General features: G+C 30.1%; 4 protein-coding genes across 10 annotated transcripts; 2 read left to right on the plus strand and 2 right to left on the minus strand.

Moving 5' to 3' along the window:
- The first annotated feature begins 1,296 nt into the window (after nt 1-1,296).
- LOC127064443 (sprouty-related, EVH1 domain-containing protein 3) lies at nt 1,297-8,614 on the plus strand. Of its 3 annotated transcripts, XM_050995499.1 has the most exons (7): nt 1,297-1,454; nt 1,574-1,861; nt 3,424-3,742; nt 3,819-3,987; nt 4,437-4,498; nt 4,563-5,113; nt 5,247-8,614. In XM_050995499.1, the coding sequence occupies exons 2-7, from the start codon at nt 1,842-1,844 to the stop codon at nt 5,401-5,403; spliced, it is 1,278 nt and encodes a 425-aa protein (XP_050851456.1). In that variant the 5' UTR covers nt 1,297-1,454; nt 1,574-1,841; the 3' UTR covers nt 5,404-8,614. The 3 variants fall into 3 exon arrangements, with proteins under 3 accessions (XP_050851456.1, XP_050851458.1, XP_050851459.1); XM_050995501.1 differs by having other exon boundaries at nt 1,297-1,861; nt 4,473-4,498; XM_050995502.1 differs by lacking the exons at nt 1,297-1,454; nt 1,574-1,861 and adding an exon at nt 2,221-2,503.
- A 1,541-nt stretch (nt 8,615-10,155) lies between these two features.
- LOC127064694 (adrenodoxin-like protein 1, mitochondrial) lies at nt 10,156-11,203 on the minus strand. The gene is made up of 4 exons (XM_050996134.1): nt 11,005-11,203; nt 10,831-10,882; nt 10,473-10,720; nt 10,156-10,392 (listed from the first exon to the last, which is right to left on the minus strand). The coding sequence occupies exons 1-4, from the start codon at nt 11,111-11,113 to the stop codon at nt 10,289-10,291; spliced, it is 513 nt and encodes a 170-aa protein (XP_050852091.1). The 5' UTR covers nt 11,114-11,203; the 3' UTR covers nt 10,156-10,288.
- A 718-nt stretch (nt 11,204-11,921) lies between these two features.
- Nucleotides 11,922-14,502, plus strand: LOC127064446 (cyclin-C). Of its 3 annotated transcripts, XR_007781722.1 has the most exons (7): nt 11,925-12,135; nt 12,209-12,271; nt 12,333-12,439; nt 12,525-12,731; nt 12,806-13,057; nt 13,160-13,536; nt 14,173-14,502. XR_007781722.1 is itself a non-coding variant. In XM_050995511.1 (6 exons), exons 2-6 carry the CDS (start codon nt 12,240-12,242, stop codon nt 13,360-13,362), a joined length of 801 nt encoding a protein of 266 aa, XP_050851468.1. In that variant the 5' UTR covers nt 11,922-12,152; nt 12,209-12,239; the 3' UTR covers nt 13,363-13,616. The 3 variants fall into 3 exon arrangements, 2 of the variants coding, with proteins under 2 accessions (XP_050851468.1, XP_050851466.1); XM_050995511.1 differs by lacking the exon at nt 14,173-14,502 and having other exon boundaries at nt 11,922-12,152; nt 13,160-13,616; XM_050995509.1 differs by lacking the exon at nt 14,173-14,502 and having other exon boundaries at nt 13,160-13,616.
- LOC127064442 (general transcription factor IIH subunit 4) lies at nt 13,946-16,353 on the minus strand. 3 transcript variants are annotated; one of them, XM_050995496.1, is made up of 6 exons: nt 15,301-16,063; nt 14,904-15,234; nt 14,654-14,827; nt 14,499-14,585; nt 14,179-14,394; nt 13,946-14,083 (listed from the first exon to the last, which is right to left on the minus strand). In XM_050995496.1, exons 1-6 carry the CDS (start codon nt 15,812-15,814, stop codon nt 14,002-14,004), a joined length of 1,404 nt encoding a protein of 467 aa, XP_050851453.1. In that variant the 5' UTR covers nt 15,815-16,063; the 3' UTR covers nt 13,946-14,001. The 3 variants fall into 3 exon arrangements, with proteins under 3 accessions (XP_050851453.1, XP_050851455.1, XP_050851454.1); XM_050995498.1 differs by lacking the exon at nt 13,946-14,083 and having other exon boundaries at nt 14,249-14,381; nt 15,301-16,353; XM_050995497.1 differs by lacking the exon at nt 13,946-14,083 and having other exon boundaries at nt 14,249-14,384; nt 15,301-16,353.
- Nucleotides 16,354-16,371: the final 18 nt, after the last annotated feature.

Below are 16,371 nucleotides of genomic sequence, written 5' to 3' on the forward strand. Positions count from 1 at the left end.
GTAAAAAGTAATTGCATATGAAAATATTGGAATCCTTTTCGATAAAAAAACAACGATTTATGTTTGTATATATACTTAGTTGTCCATTTATAGATACGATATGATATAATTAGATGTATATCTTATTAACGATGCACGTTGATAGGTCAGATACATTTTAGAATTGGTATCAAATCATCCAATCATAAGTAATATGCGTATAAAGGCTAACATGCACTTGCATGTAAATCGATAAAAAATAACGAATAATATATTGCTGTCTAATTATGATATTTCATTCGATTAATACAAGTAAAATCGTCACGATATCGAAGAAAAAGAGCAAATATGCTAAAAAATATTTATTTCATACATCCTACCAAACAACCAATGAGAAGACAGAAAATTTAACAATGACGAAATAGAAATAAAATGGCGTCCACTTGCCCGCGTTTATTAGATTGGAATGAAGTTGTTTCTTAATCTGCGATTCTCGATTACGTGGTCTTAATTAAACGAATAATTAAAACATAACGGATGTATATAATCATAGTTTTCTACGTTCGAATAAAAATAACAATTTCCGAGAATAACCAAAAGAAAATTTCAACTCGACATATAGCGACAATTTAAAACTACGAAACCGATGAATACAAAAAAAAATCTAATGAAACAAAGTCGATATTATTACAGTTGAAATTCTAAAAATCATACGAAGATTCCATCGGTGCAATCGTTAAAATATCTACATTACTTCTACGTCATCTAAATCATTCAAACAAATACGTATATTCGTACGATCGAACGATAATTTTCTGTCCTTGAAAAACTAACCGTTTCGTATTTCTCGTGCAAGAAAAAGACATAATGTAGCTCTACAACGACGATATCACGGATGGGTACATTTCTTGTCTTCTGAAACGAAAAGCGAATATAGACATATAAAGGAAGAGGAAAGTGAAACATAAGGAAGGATATAACGATCAGGCCATAGACGGTAATCGAGAGTGTGAGAAGAGGGCAGTTCGTTGGTGTGCGCTTTAATCGCGGAGTACAAGTCTCTCTCTCTCTCTCTCTCTCTCTCTCTCTCTCTCTTTCTCCCTCTCCTCTCTCTCTCTCTCCTTGTCTAGAGTGTAGCGAACATCGATGAATGAATCCTGTTGCGCAGAGACCGGTGGCTTCCACCGTAAGAGTCGATATATCCACTATATAGTCAATTGCATCTGTAGGGCAAAGGAGTGTGCGTGCGCGTGTATGCGAGGTGGCGGTGACGGCGACGGTGGTGGCGGCGGGTGGCGGTGGTGGTGGTGGTGGCGGTGTACGGCTGTTCGCTTGTCTCGACTCTATTCGACTAGTACACATATTCCTCGCAAGTGTCACGTTGCGGTCGAGAGGAAATTCACGTTTGTAAGCGACGATCGTTCGTCGGGGATCGTCTTCGTCGTCCTTCCTTCCTTTCGGTCATCCACATTTACGTAGATACATATATATATAGATACATACACATATACATTTTAACATATATACGTATACGTATATATAATGTTAGTGTATTTCCTTTCTCATCCTATTTACGACGATCGTCGGAGAACAGGTTGGAGATGGATTTGGCTTTAAAATGAAATGCGCGATCGAGGATGCGAAAGGGAGCAGGCGTGGACTGTTCGTCGTCTGAGGTCAGGCGTGGGGATGAACTCTACGGGGACTGCGAGAGGGAGGAGGTCTGGGGCGCTTCCTGTGCTTGGCACTAGCCTAAAAAAGCTCCACAAACAGAATCGCGACCGAATGTCTTTTCAATGCAACGAAAATGGTGAAGTGTGGGAAAAAGTGGGCATTGAGTAAAGGCTTCGACTGCTCGAATCATGACAGAGGCGTCGGAGGAGTAAGTAATCTTTCTCTTTCTCTCTCTTTCTTTCTTTCTCTTTCTCTTTCTCTCTCTCTCCCTTTCTCTTCTCACTTGCTCTTTCTCTTTAATGCCACCGTACCACTTTACGTATGACGATGGTTCCGCACGGAAAGATGAAACATTCGTTACGTTACTACGCTTTTTACGAGACCGTGCGTCCCCACCATGTTTTAAGTGGTATGCACTTCGTACACATCGTCCAAGAGACGTTCACTCTTCTTTCTCTTTCTTTCTTTCGTTCATCCTTTCTTTCTCTCTTGCTCTCTCTCTCTTTCTCTCTCTCTTTCTCTCTATACATATATATATATATATCTTTCTCTCTCTTTCCTGTGTCGCTTTCCATAGTATCCCCCCTTGCACTTTTTTTTATACGTATTGTGCGACTTTTTCACGACCGTTAAGTTCCCCCTCTTTCGGGAATCTCTCACGTTATCTTTTCGACGCTCCTCCTACGAATTTACACATGTAAATGTATCTTCGTATGTCTCCTTTCTACGTACGTGTGGTGTCTCATCCGGTGTGTTCGTGCATGGCTGACTGTTCATTCATTGAATCGATGTCAGCGTGTAACATCTGCTATGTAGCTGTGTTACTGACGATTCTTTGAATATTTTACCGGTGATCACATCAAATACATTTAAATTGAAATGATCCCTCTTCCCTTAATCTTTTCTCTTTCGGAAGGACGTTTTTTCGAATTTTAATAATCTTATCGATTGATACGTTATGTCGTTTCGCATGTAAAATATTTCCAATTACGTTCGACTAATTTTGCATACGACTCGCTGATATTTTTTTCACGGTACAATTTTCCTTGTTATGTATAGGCTATTTCTTAATAAGTATTACAATGGTGGATTTAGTACAAAATATGAGAAAAAAGTTTATATAAACATATGTTCAATATTACCTAGTTTCTGAGTTATAGAATACTTGAAATCAGTTTATTCTTTATCTACAAAATTTAAGAGACTTAAGGTCTTGCTAATCTATAAACATGGACACGTGTTTCTTGTGTCATAAGTGGTATAGTTCTTATCTTATGCTTGGCGAAGGTAGAGTATTTGTATTGTATGTTAGTGCTATTAACGCAGCAGTATGTTAGGTAGCAGGCTGTCTAAGTTCTATTTTCTGGTCAGCTTGTTCTTCATATTTGAATCCACTTCATTATTACTTGGGAGGTATCTAAAATTTATCCATTGACAATGTCAAGATACTTTGAACAATGCGTTGAGCAGGGTTGCCAGTAATTTTTAACGCTACTTAGAATGAATTTGAAAAGATCAAGCAATCTATGACAAGATCTATGAAACTTGTATTCTAATTAAAGGTAGTCATTTTGAGCACTTTTTATAATCTTAACTATTTTAATCCTATTGATAAATAAAACTGTCTATAACTTGGAAAAAAGATCATATTGGACATATATTTATATAAATTATTTGTTTTATTTTTAAGTCCTGAATTATTAGCAAATACTTTGCATATATACATAGCAATAAATTCTCTCAAATTAATCTTTGATCATTGTTTTTTAGTGGTAACTACTTAGTGAGGGTTCGTGCCCAAGTAATGACAAGAGATGACAGTTCTGGTGGATGGGTTCCTCTAAGCGGTGGTGGATTAGCAAATGTTTCGGTCAGACGTAGAGCAACTTCAGTGGGTGGACTTCAGTCTAATAATACCAATGGTACAAGCATCTCTACTTCGAATGTTACCACTACAACTTCAACCACCAATTCTCTTTCGAGTACAACTGTCAATGCACAGGGTCATGGATCTAGTACTTCTCCACCTAGTGCGACAAAAAGAAAACATGAATATCTTATCTATGGGAAACGTATCACCGATCAGTCGGTAATATGCTTTGTAATTTAATAGTAAATTATAATGTTAAGTGCTTTATTATCATACTATTACTTTACTTTTTTAGGTTGTTCTTAGTTGTACTATCAAAAAGGATTTTGAATATAACAAGGTAATGCCAACTTTTCATCATTGGCGGACAGGAGAGAAAAAATTTGGATTAACATTTCAAACAGCAGCAGATGCAAGAGCATTTGATAAAGGCGTACGTACTGCAGTGGAAGAATTATTGGAAGGTAAGATTTATAGTAATATATATTAATAATTTAAATTTTAAAGCATGTTAATTATACTACAGGTACTGTCTTACTTTTTATGCTTTGTGTTTAAAATGTGTTTTTTAGTATTATAAAGTGATTTATTTCTCTTAAAGATTTAAAAAAAAACAATTATTTATTTATACATAAAATATATATATATAAACAAATAATTATTATTAAGAGCATTATTATTCAGTATAAAAGCCTATTGTTCTGTTATCTCGAGTAGTAAATCTGTAATAATAAATATACAGTAAATAGTGATATATCATTAATTATTAATTTTGTTGCGCTCGTTATTTTGCTGCATTTTTATATGGATTGTACACCTGGTAAGCTGTACAAAAAAATATGTAGTTTATCATTGTTTGCTGTACAATTGTTAGATAATTAAATTTATTAGTATTTTGTTGTCAATATTACAGGACTTGCGGAATCTACATTATGCGCCAATTCTGCAGATGGTGGTGATGAAGATGTTTTTATGGTAAGAACTAAAATATTTTAAAATAAGTACTTCAAACTCAATTAATATTTTTCTAATTTTACAGACCTTAAATCTACCTGTGGATCCTCTAGATCCACGTCCATCTTCGGATACATCTCGTGGAGTAGTTCGTGTACCTAATTACCATTCCCAGTGTTCAGATCTTCTTGATTCATACAAACCGATTCATTACATTGGTGGATCTACCAACAAAGTACCACTATCTCAACATCCTTTAACATCAACTGCAGATATTGGATCTGATAATTACTCCTATGTGCATCTCACAACAGTTAATCATGAATATTTATATCCCATCGTCGATGATCATAAAAGTGATAGATTAGACAGGCACAATACTGGAAGTTCTTTGAAAAAACCCGACATTATAGTGTCTCAACCTTCAAAAAATACTATTAAACGTAATGTTCGGTTACGATGTAAACATTGCCAAGAATTATATTCTGAGCAGCACAATCCTAGAGGATCTTGCGAGTATGCTCCTGATCCTATTAGACGTGGAATAGCAACAATTTCTTGTTTATCATGTGCTCAGTGTATGCTATATCATTGTATGAGCGATGCTGAAGGTGACTTTGCCCAAAATCCTTGTAGGTAAGTTTAGATATTTATGGCCATTCCCTAATATCGTATATTGGATGATTTTTTACATTGTATGAAAATTTTACGATACTAATTTGAAGTACGACATGATTACTTAAAATTTAACTAATATATAATTTTGTAGTTGTAGTACAGAAGAAGGATGTGGCAGAAGATGGATTGGTCTGGCATTATTATCACTCATCGTTCCTTGCTTATGGATTTATCCACCACTCAGAGCTGTTCATTGGTGTGGAATGTCGTGCGGAATGTGTGGAGGTCGTCATCATCCTACAGAATAACTGGAGGATCCCTTTGATGCCTCTGCTCCATACTCAGTTGAGTCAACCAAGTTTTCATCATCGCGTAGTGCAGTCGCTAATGTGTATGAATGTTATGATCTGAGTATGGGACGTTGTCAGAGGTATCAAAGGGGCAGACAGTTTCCAGTACATGCACTGATTCACCAACATCATCTGTGAGAATTTAACTGACAAAGAAAATGATACCAGCACAAGATGTTGCATTTAGCCTTCACACTGTGTATATTCCGTACATTTTGTATACTTTATTAGCAGTATGAATTGTTTAGTCACAACTGTATATTAAACGATTGAAACATGGAAGTAAGATAGTATTTACACTTCCACAAATTGGTCTTTGGATAGCAGCAATTGGACTGAGCAACTATGCGTTGTACATTATGAGAGTGTAAATTATGAGAAGTGTAAATTATGAGAAGTGTAAATTATGAGAGTGCAGCTGTGAAACGTCGCAAAAACTTTTTATTCCCAGTTTGAAATATTCTCTGCCTCATGTAATGTGTGTATAGAAGCACAATGTCCACACTGGAATCGAGCATTGCTGCGATTGTCAGAATGAAAGTGTAAGAATGTGTTCTATTCATAAGTTCTGATTATACTAAACAAGTTGAAGCCAGTATTTGCTAATTTTCTAGCCCTTATTAGCGTGTAATAAAGCGGGGAAACAAGAGTAAATTGAAAATGTAAAGTTAATCGAGATATCGTAAAATTGCTCTGAATTTATCATTTATTAGCCGTTGAAAATTATCTCGTTAAAATATATGATGGAAAGCATTGCAATATTTGCATGTATCCTATGTTGCTGCTACAATTATTTGAATAATTAATTTCCTAAAATATAAAAAAATTATTGTCAAGGTGATTGAATAATCTTCTAAGTTGCAAACCATTTTATGGGTGCCTATATTGTACAAATTTTGTGATATTTTAGAACATATTATGTGTATTTTTATGTATTTTATTGATAAAAATAGATTGACAAAAGCTGGCTGCATCTCATAAGATGCAAACAGTAGCTAATATTTAACGAATACAACTTCTTCATAAAACAAATACAAATATTTGTGACCAGTGCCTGATGTAAAGAAAAGATTTATAATCATTAATTGAATTTGTCTAAATATTATTTAATAAAAAGTAATGACATATTAAAAAAGATTAAAATATAACATTACTAATTAAATAATGATCTGATTCTTAATATTGTTCATGGCACTTAAAGTATTTTATAATTATCATTTTAATTTTTACTTATTCTTATTAACGATAATAAACTATTTTATTTTAATGCTCTCTCTAATGCTTATGCTCTCTTTTGATGATATTTATTCGTATATTATATGCATCAATGCAGTAATATTGTACATTTAAAGTATTTATAAAAAATGATAAATTCTTCCTTATTTGCAGATCAGTTTTATTGAAAGTTTGTAAATATATTTATGATCTGCTTCATATTAGTACTATCAGTTTTTTAAGTAGATCCAATTTACTTTATCTTATATAAAATAAGAAGCAGCTAGCTTAAGCAATAATTATTATCATGATCTTTCGTATCTAACTATGTTAGAAAAATATATATACAGGCTTTTTGTTTCACGCTTTTTCCGTCAAACTGTGCCGTATGTTTTACGAGTAAAAATAAGAAAAAATTTTATATAAATATAGACTTACAAATGCTTTGTTAAAAAGTTATAACAATAATTAAATTATTATTAATATAGTATTGCGTAAAAACGCGATCTATTGTGTTTACTATTATTCATTATAGTAGCCGTCGATGTAAATCGTATCTGCGTATTTTTCATATAAAAAGAACCATAGAATTTTAACAAGTCGTACAAATCTAATAATAATAGAAGATATATCAATGACAAAAGATACTTATTATTTCGACGTTGTTAAGTAATAAACATAACGACGATCTTTATTCATTATAAAATTTGTGTTTACTACTCATTTCATTTCATTTTTCTTATAACTTTGTAACAAAACATTTGTAAGTCTATGTTTATACAACATTTTTTTTCTTATTCCTATGTAAAACGTATTGGTGCAGTTTGGCGGAAAAAATTGGAACATCCTGTGTGTGTGTATATATATATACGTACATGTATATATCTATATATGTAGATAGATATATATATGTATATATATATGTATACATATATATATATTTAAAAGACATGTTGAAGAAATACCTACAGATCTGATTAAATATTTATAAAAATTGATTTGCCATTTAATCATGATACTCTTAGATAAATAGTGCCATAATATAGATCATACTGTTATACTTGACAGCTAAGCACAAATTTAACATTGCAAAGATTCTTATATTTGTTTATTATATTATGTAAATCACCTTGACATTCATCTCTATGTATAAAGAGAATTATTGTATATATAGAGATTGTAAAATATTTTTTAAACCAAAGCTTCAAAATGTTGTGCTAGATAGTTCTTCATGATCAGCTTATTGATATTGTAAAATATTTACAATATTATTTTTAAGAAATGGTTGCTACAAAATTGCTAACAATACATATGTATATGTAGAAACAATTTATGAGAAATATGTTATTTGTTATATAATTAAACTACAAGCATGTGATTGTTCTGCAAACTTTAATAACAGCAATGCATGATATATTTTAGAATTGTACAAAGTGACAAAGAATGTATTTTAAGAATAGTACACGTCTATGCTTATTTAAATAATTAATACTTTGTTATGTCCAATATTTCTAGTCTATTAATATAGTAATGTTTATGCATTGCTTCTCATATGCCATAAAAAATAAGTATCAAAAGTTTATACAAAACAACTATTTGTATTTTCCTCCAAAAATGAAAATTTATTATTCTTAAATTCAAGAAGTATGTATATATATATATATTATTATTGTACATACATACTTGTTTTATTTGAAAGTTTTTATTGAAGTATCTAAATGTTATATGTCATATGATAGCTAGCCTTTTTCCATGGTAGTTCATATTTATGAACACTGATTTAAACATCCATCCATCTATAGTAAATATTTTATTGATGTGTTCCGTTACGCCCGTCTGAATGCAGTAAATTTTTAATTATATTTTAGAATATCTATCTTTACATAATTTACTTAATAATTATACTTGATTACATTTTAAAATAGCATACATATAAATAATAATATAATACAGAGAGAGAGAACATATTAGAAAATTGGTTCCTAAATAAATGCAGTAATTTTGAGGTTTTCATAAATGCTTATTTTAAATAGAAATTAACGAGTTTTAATTCTATTTATAAAGCAACACGATGTTTGTAATTAAAAAAAAAAGGAAAAAAAAATCAAAGGATATTGATCTAATTATGATGAATGACTTCTGTACATTAGTTGCGAATATTTCATAAATTTTCATTTAACCTAAATTTAAAGTACAAAGATTTCTAAAGTATATTTAAAAATGTATATATATATTTCATTTTTATTTTCATTAATATAATAATTGTTTATGTTATGTTACGATTTCTTATTTATCATATATTAATACATGCAAAATCATAAACTAGGTTACGAATACGATTGTTTTTTTTTTGTTTTGTTTTATAGTATTTTTCAGTTTTGATTAAAAAAAATTCCAGATATCTTTTTTTATGAATACTTGCTATCCGATAAAAAACTATGTTTCATTTACAATAATACACACTCGCGCGCTAGATATACTATTTATAGATACATATGCATAATAAAATTATCCTCAATTTTACAAAACTATAAGTTACATTTGGTAGTGCGTATATTACTTAAGCTAAGTGTAATCTCTTGAGCTTCGATATTTTTTTTTAATTAAAAATTTACTTATTAACAATAATTGCAAGTATTTCTTAATATGCAATTACTCAATTTGTTCTTATAAAACATATTGATTTCATAGTATTCCATTGTAATTTCTACTATAGATATCATTTGTATAATACCAATCGTTTGGTTATAGAAAAGTACAAAAGTTACTTTTTCTGTAAGTTTATTGTGATGATCTATACCAAATGAGGATAATGTGTATTACAGTTTTTACAGATTGACAAATGAAGTGTGCCTGAAAAATATCCTGTTTAAATTTTCTCAATGATTTAGTATGAGTGTTTAATGTAATTGAAGCACATCTTAAAAGTATCGTATCATAGTGATCAATTAATCGGGAGAAAATATAAATAATATAATTTGTACAAGAATGATAAATATATTGGTGATAATAATCATTAATACAAATAGAAGAATATACGGATGCATGCATGTGTGCGCGTGTGCGTACGTGCGTGTGGGCAAAAGTGGTATGTGCAAAAATTCACACAAATAAATAAGTTTAAACGGATATGCACATATAAATACACACAAAGCTATTATAAAAATTCTCAAACTGGGATAATTCGCAAAAGTGCCTGCCAAAAGTAAAACAAGTGTTAAACGTTTGTGGCAGCACTCAAGTGATGTGAGATTAGTTTGTAAAAACTTGTTCTACGAGACTCTCACTCACAATGTAAATGCTGCAAGATCAACGAGTAAGATTTTAATTCACAGATTCATTGTACCATAAATGTTTAAATCTTGTATCATTGTAATTAAAGAAATATGTATCATAATCCAGCTGTATAAAAAATAAAATATATTGTATCACAATGAAACATTAGGTAAATATAAACCATCTTACATACAGTATTATTAAATACATTACAATGTATCAATTTATGAAAATTAACATTTATTTAAATAATATAACTATTCTTTATACAATTTATGAATATTTGTTAGCATATTCATTTGCTAAAATATATAAATTAATTAATTAAAAATATTTATACACGATATCTATTTTAATGTGGAGCTGGAGTATGACCATCAACATAAAAGTTTCTAGTTGCTTTAGGTAATTCCAATACTATACCATCTAATTCCTTAGTTAATATTATTTGACAACCTAAAATGAAACAGGAAACTGTAATTTAAAACAACAATGAGAAGTGAACATAATTTCTATCAAATATATGAAGATTATACCTAATCTAGAATTTTCTTTTAAAAAAGGTGCTAAATCTAATAAATCCTCTTCTTGTTCCTCTGCTTGTGGAAGTTTATTTAAATAATCATAATGTACATACACATGACATGTAGTACAAGCAAGTGAAGCTTCGCATGCTCCTTCCATTTCTATTCCATATCTGTGCGCTAAATAAAGTACATTATCCCCTACTTTACCTTTTACTGGTATTTTTTTCCCTGTTTTGTCCACATATGTAATATTTACTCTGGAGTATAAAATAACAAGTATATAAAAAAATATAAATGTTTATTACAATTTATTATTAGTTTGTACTTTGGATATAAGTTTTTAACGTGAAAGGTTAGGTTTACCTACATATCGGCTTCTGTTTTTGGATCCTGCATTTCGTATTCTCCATGTAATAACGCTATAAAGACGAATATAATTTTTTATTTTAGCAATATATATGTGTATATACGATTTTCGCGCTAATACCAAGAATTTTCAATGACGCCACCTGAGAGTTGTAAATACTTGAGTAAAACTTACATTTCGATGTATGCACCAATGAATTTCTCATTTCATTGAAATAATTAATTGATAAAAGTGTCTTTTTTAACGTACTTTTTAATATTAAGGGTCGTAATATAAACGTCATTACGTAGTTTTACAATAATTCTGATATCTAACCTTTAACTGTACATAGAAATAGCAAAGAGCTTTCTATCCAATGGTTACCAAGGTCGAAAGATGCGAAACTCGATACTTCACTATTTAAACCGCTGATTATGTATTACATAGAAGAATAATTAAATTCTCTGATTCAAGAAAATTAAAATATGATTTCTAAAGGAAGCGGGATCTCGTAAGATACCGCAAATATAGTATACATTATTTTTTTATGTTCCTCAAGTTATTATATGTTCCTTAAGTTATTACTTGCAGAAATATTTTTTTATAATATTTCTGATAAATTATATAACGCTGTGCGTTAGTAACAGAATATTATTACCAATATGTTTACTATTGTACCTACAATAATATTGTTATGTATGCGTATGTGTTGATCTTGAATAAGCAATTTTTTTTTGTTTGCCTCTGTGATTATATAAAATTATTAATTATTATATCAATTACAGGTTATTTGGATTGCTTCTTGTTTAATTGTAAAATGGTTTAAATGTTTTATATTTGCTGGTGATAATTGATTTATTATAGATTTTTATAAAAAATGACTAAAGTGATCTATTTTAACGCATTTATCATCAATCACTTCTATCAATTATTGATAAAGTATATTTCTTTGGTATCGGTTAATCGTTACGTGCGAGAGAGAGAGAGAGGGAGAGAGAGATAGAGGGAGAGAGAGAGAGAGAGAGGGAGAGAGAGAGAGAGGGAGCGAGAGAGATATATATAACCTACCCAGATTTATAGATTAATATATTAGCCGCATGGTGGCGATAGTGTTCCTCGTTTGGCTTATAGTTCACAGTTTGTCCATATCTGTCGTTGAAGTCGTACATGCTTCGTGCGAAAGGTCTTATCATGTACATAGATGTAATCATTAATAATCACTTCATGTGAAATAAAAATATTGTTTAATCAAATTTGAGTTATATTGGTAATTTGTTTTGGAAATAAGAAGATTATATTTCTTTCTTCGAAATAATATGCATAAATGTAAATATAACGTATAAGTAAGTAAAATTTGGAACTTTTAGAAATTGATACATTGACGATTGTTTACTTTTAGTAATTAAAATATTGTGATCAAAAATCGAAGAATGGCAGGAAATTTTTGGCAGAGCTCTCACCAGTAAGTTATAGACATAATAAATTAAATAACCAATTGTTAAACAACTTATTTTATTTTGTAGTCAACAGTGGTTACTTGATAAACAAGACTTAGTGCGCGAACGACAACATGATTTATCTATTTTAACAGAAGAAGAATATCAAAAGCTTTTTATCTTTTTTTCTAACCGTAAGTTTACTGTAATATAAATTTCTGTGTTATACGATTTATATTAAGAAATTATTTGAACGTACGTATATATCTTTTGTTTTAGTTATTCAAGTGTTAGGTGAACAATTAAAATTAAGACAACAAGTAATTGCAACAGCAACAGTATATTTTAAAAGATTCTATGCTCGCAATAGTTTAAAATGTATTGATCCTTTATTATTAGCCCCAACATCCGTCTTTTTAGCTTCAAAAGTTGAAGAGTTTGGAGTTATTTCTAACACAAGGTTAATAACAACTTGCCAAACAGTAGGTATGTATAAAAAAGGATATATATTTATAATTAATTTAAAGTAAAAATATCTTTTATTTACCGTTTTTTTCTAGTGAAAAACAAATTTAATTATGCATACTCTCAAGAATTTCCGTATCGTACAAATCATATTCTTGAATGTGAATTTTATCTTTTGGAGCATTTAGATTGTTGTTTAATCGTATATCAACCGTACAGACCTCTTTTAATTCTTATTCAAGATGTAGGGCCAGATGATCAACTATTAACATTAGCTTGGCGTATTATTAATGATAGTTTACGTACAGATGTGTGTCTTCTTTATCCACCATATCAAATAGCCATTGGTAAGAACTATATTAGTATTACATATGCTAAGTATTACATATATTGCAATAATGCGTTTTTACAAGTTGAACTAATTTTTAAACAAAATTAATTTATTGTAGGATGTCTGCAGATTGCATGTGTAATATTACAAAAAGATCTCAAATCATGGTTTGCAGAATTAAATGCAGACATGGAAAAAATTCAAGAAATAGCTCGTTATATCATAAATTTATATGAGTTATGGAAAACGTATGATGAAAAAAAAGAAATACAAGGCTTATTGTCTAAAATGCCTAAACCAAAAGCAGCACCACAGCGCTGACATCTAGTTTCTTCAGCATCGAATATTTGGGATTGATGCTAAACAGTGATACATACTGACTAAGTATTTCTGTGAAGGATTGATAACCTTGACATTAAATACCGTTTTTATATGAAAATGTACACAATGTGTGGTACGAAGTTCGAATCTATCACTATCACAATTGGTGTATTGGTAAGCATGCAGTCTAATTACAATCATTATAAAATAAATACAAGGGGCAAAAAATAAAACGTAAAATCTTATTGATCACAGACGTCATATATAATGGAAATTACATTTTCTTTCTTTCTTCCTTTTTTTTTTTTTTTAATATGACAAAATTCATTTAATGTAAAAATGCAAAAATAAAAGAAATAAAATTCAGTAATCATGTACAACTCAGTTTTGTTATTTTAAGATATTTTACGCAGTATTATTTGTAAATGTTTTTACTGAATAAAAATCTTAGAGTTACATCGTATATCTTTTGTATTTTCATTGTTGATTCTAAGAAATATATTAATACCTATATTATATTTGTACATTAAGTTTATGTGAAAAAGAGATCTTTATCAAAGGAACCTAATGAAAATGCGAAACGTTCGTAACACTTCAGCTTTTAATTCGTTTCCATTAATGTTATTTTATATTAATTTTTTAAGAGGAACCTTTTGAATATCTTTTCCAAAACTTTTTCACATCATCATGGCCCGCTTTTGTTACCACCATTGTTCGTTTTCTGTATAAAAAATAAAAAATAATTAATGATAAAAGAATACTCTATCTCTATTAATATCAAAAAGTCAAAATAACTTTTTATTTTTGCAGTTATACCTGTCATTTTGCCAGATCAGAACACCTGTAGAAAGTGCATGATTCCTAAGCACTTCAAAATCAGTTTGAGAAAGAAATTGACTATATAGGACTCCTTCACTAAACAAAAATCTATTTCTTTCGTTTTCCCATAACTTAATTTGATCCACAATAGTTGGAGGCAATGTAGGTGGGCCTGCCTCTAACATTTTATTATGTGCATGCTGCTGTAAATAACTGTTAATATAGCAGAACGTAAATTAACTTTACTGTGTAATTGTAAGTATCTAGTTTGAAATTATTAATAAGAACATAAAATCGAATAAATTATAATTACATACCCTATGATCTGTGCTGCAGTAATTCCACTTTTCAAAGCTTGCCTTACTGAATCTCTTGTTAATATTGAAACCACTAAGTTTGGGAATCTGTAAGTTGTCACTTAGTAATAATAAAAACATAATTTTTATAATTATGTGGAAACTTTTAGACCTACCTATATAACATTTCACAAAATAATCCAAGCAAAGCAACTTGCAAATTTGAATTAGTATAAGCATACACTCTGTAATTAGTTTCAACTACTATATATCCTTCTTTTCCACTTTCCTTAGCTAATGGTTTATTTTGTCCAGTAGCTATGTTTAATGCTAAACGCGTAGGGTAAAATCTAATAAGAGAAAAATGAATAATTAAAAGATCAGTATGTAGAAAAAAATAGTTAAAACCAAATTAAATTCAATAACCTTCCAGCTTTTCGTTTACGTTGATAAACAAGTCCAAACTCTCTTAGATGTTGTAGAAATGTTAATAAACCTTCCGACATGCCTTCAGTACTATAATCTTTACCGAGTGTTGAAAAATTTAATTGAAATAGAAATGTAAGGCATTCAACTAAATTAAGCCCTCTTGCTTCTATCGTATCTAAATATTGGAGAATAAAATACCATACTTGTGATGCAGTATCTAACAATAAGAATTGAAAACCTGCTTGTGTAATAACTGGACTTCCATCAGCTTCGTCCCGTTTCATTAAACCGGCATGTAAAAGTATTCTCACAGCATCAGCCGAGATACCTAAAATTAATTATTTAGATCTAATTTGTCATTAATATAACTTATACAATAATTAAATTAATTTACCTTCTTGTTGCTGAGAACCAACCATGTAATGTAAAACACATTCCCATCTTTCTAATGCATATGCATCTAAAAATGCTACGTCTCTAGGTTTACTATCAGTTTCTAATTGATTCGACATTGTCCATGGTTTACCACCTCCCAATAGAACAATTTTCAAATTTTTTTTAAAAGAGGCATGAACAATCCAACCTGGTAATCCTCCAGGTAAAGATGTTTCTCTCCATATATTTAATTCTTTTAAAATTACAACTACTTTCTGATGATCTTCAAGGTAAAGTTTAGAACACCAAGAAGCAATTACTGCCTGTGGAACTGCCTGTTCGACGAATAATAATCTCATGATATAGTGTTTTGCTATCACAGGCAGTTCACGAAACACAGCCAAACATATAGGTGGATTATGATATAATTTACTTAATACTTCTGGAGGACGTGACTTTAAATATTCGTGTAGATTTTTGCATTGTAATCCGGTAGGACGTAACAAATTCTTTCCACTTATCGCGTTTGACATTATATTGCAGCATTAACGAATTTTATTGTATCTTTATCGTGTAAATACACTGGGAAAACGAATTATGACGAAGTTACACAAAGGAACGACATTAAATTTTTTTCACTTTGCATTTGTTACATCAAACAAAATATACATCAGAATTTTTTAATTATTATAATCATATATATCAATACCTTTCTTGATACTTGGTTATTCTTACATTCGTGTTTCTATAACAGAGCGTTATCCATAGAGTATGAAACATTATTGCGAAGGAATACTCGTGCGAAGAACAACTTATGCAAATCATAAAAACGATAAAAAATGAGACTGTTTTTTCAATTTCGGGCTTTTCTATTAAATTAAAAGTAAGAAAATATTTGTCGGAATGAAAATTGTGTGTAATTCGTGAATTAATAAAATTATTAGAATTCAAATAGAACCGATTAATTTAATGATACAAATTTCGCTGTCTTCGGTAGTGGGGAGAATTTAGTTGTATTTTCAAGTGCCAGGTGGCGCTCGACAATGAAAGAAAACATTGCGTGATCTCTACTCTTTACTCTCTAGGAAAC

Source organism: Vespula vulgaris, chromosome 6 (assembly GCF_905475345.1).
Source record: "Vespula vulgaris chromosome 6, iyVesVulg1.1, whole genome shotgun sequence".
Taxonomy (NCBI): domain Eukaryota; kingdom Metazoa; phylum Arthropoda; class Insecta; order Hymenoptera; family Vespidae; genus Vespula; species Vespula vulgaris.

What these genes read in the sequence shown, in the direction of transcription:
- LOC127064446 (XM_050995511.1), top strand. Translation starts at nt 12,240, where the DNA reads ATGGCAGGAAATTTTTGGCAGAGCTCTCACCA. An exon ending in TTTTGGCAGAGCTCTCACCA is followed by an intron (nt 12,272 to 12,332) that starts GTAAGTTATAGA and finishes TTTATTTTGTAG; the next exon opens with TCAACAGTGGTTACTTGATA. An exon ending in ACCATATCAAATAGCCATTG is followed by an intron (nt 13,058 to 13,159) that starts GTAAGAACTATA and finishes AATTTATTGTAG; the next exon opens with GATGTCTGCAGATTGCATGT.
- LOC127064694 (XM_050996134.1), bottom strand. Translation starts at nt 11,113, where the DNA reads ATGACGTTTATATTACGACCCTTAATATTAAAAAGTACGTTAAAAAAG. An exon ending in ATTGGTGCATACATCGAAAT is followed by an intron (nt 10,883 to 11,004) that starts GTAAGTTTTACT and finishes TCGTCTTTATAG; the next exon opens with CGTTATTACATGGAGAATAC. An exon ending in AAAAGAAAATTCTAGATTAG is followed by an intron (nt 10,393 to 10,472) that starts GTATAATCTTCA and finishes GTTTCATTTTAG; the next exon opens with GTTGTCAAATAATATTAACT.
- LOC127064443 (XM_050995499.1), top strand. Translation starts at nt 1,842, where the DNA reads ATGACAGAGGCGTCGGAGGA. An exon ending in AGTGGAAGAATTATTGGAAG is followed by an intron (nt 3,988 to 4,436) that starts GTAAGATTTATA and finishes TCAATATTACAG; the next exon opens with GACTTGCGGAATCTACATTA. An exon ending in GTGATGAAGATGTTTTTATG is followed by an intron (nt 4,499 to 4,562) that starts GTAAGAACTAAA and finishes CTAATTTTACAG; the next exon opens with ACCTTAAATCTACCTGTGGA.
- LOC127064442 (XM_050995496.1), bottom strand. Translation starts at nt 15,814, where the DNA reads ATGTCAAACGCGATAAGTGGAAAGAATTTGTTACGTCCTACCGGATTA. An exon ending in CGTAAACGAAAAGCTGGAAG is followed by an intron (nt 14,828 to 14,903) that starts GTTATTGAATTT and finishes TTCTCTTATTAG; the next exon opens with ATTTTACCCTACGCGTTTAG. An exon ending in ACTGCAGCACAGATCATAGG is followed by an intron (nt 14,395 to 14,498) that starts GTATGTAATTAT and finishes CTATATTAACAG; the next exon opens with TTATTTACAGCAGCATGCAC.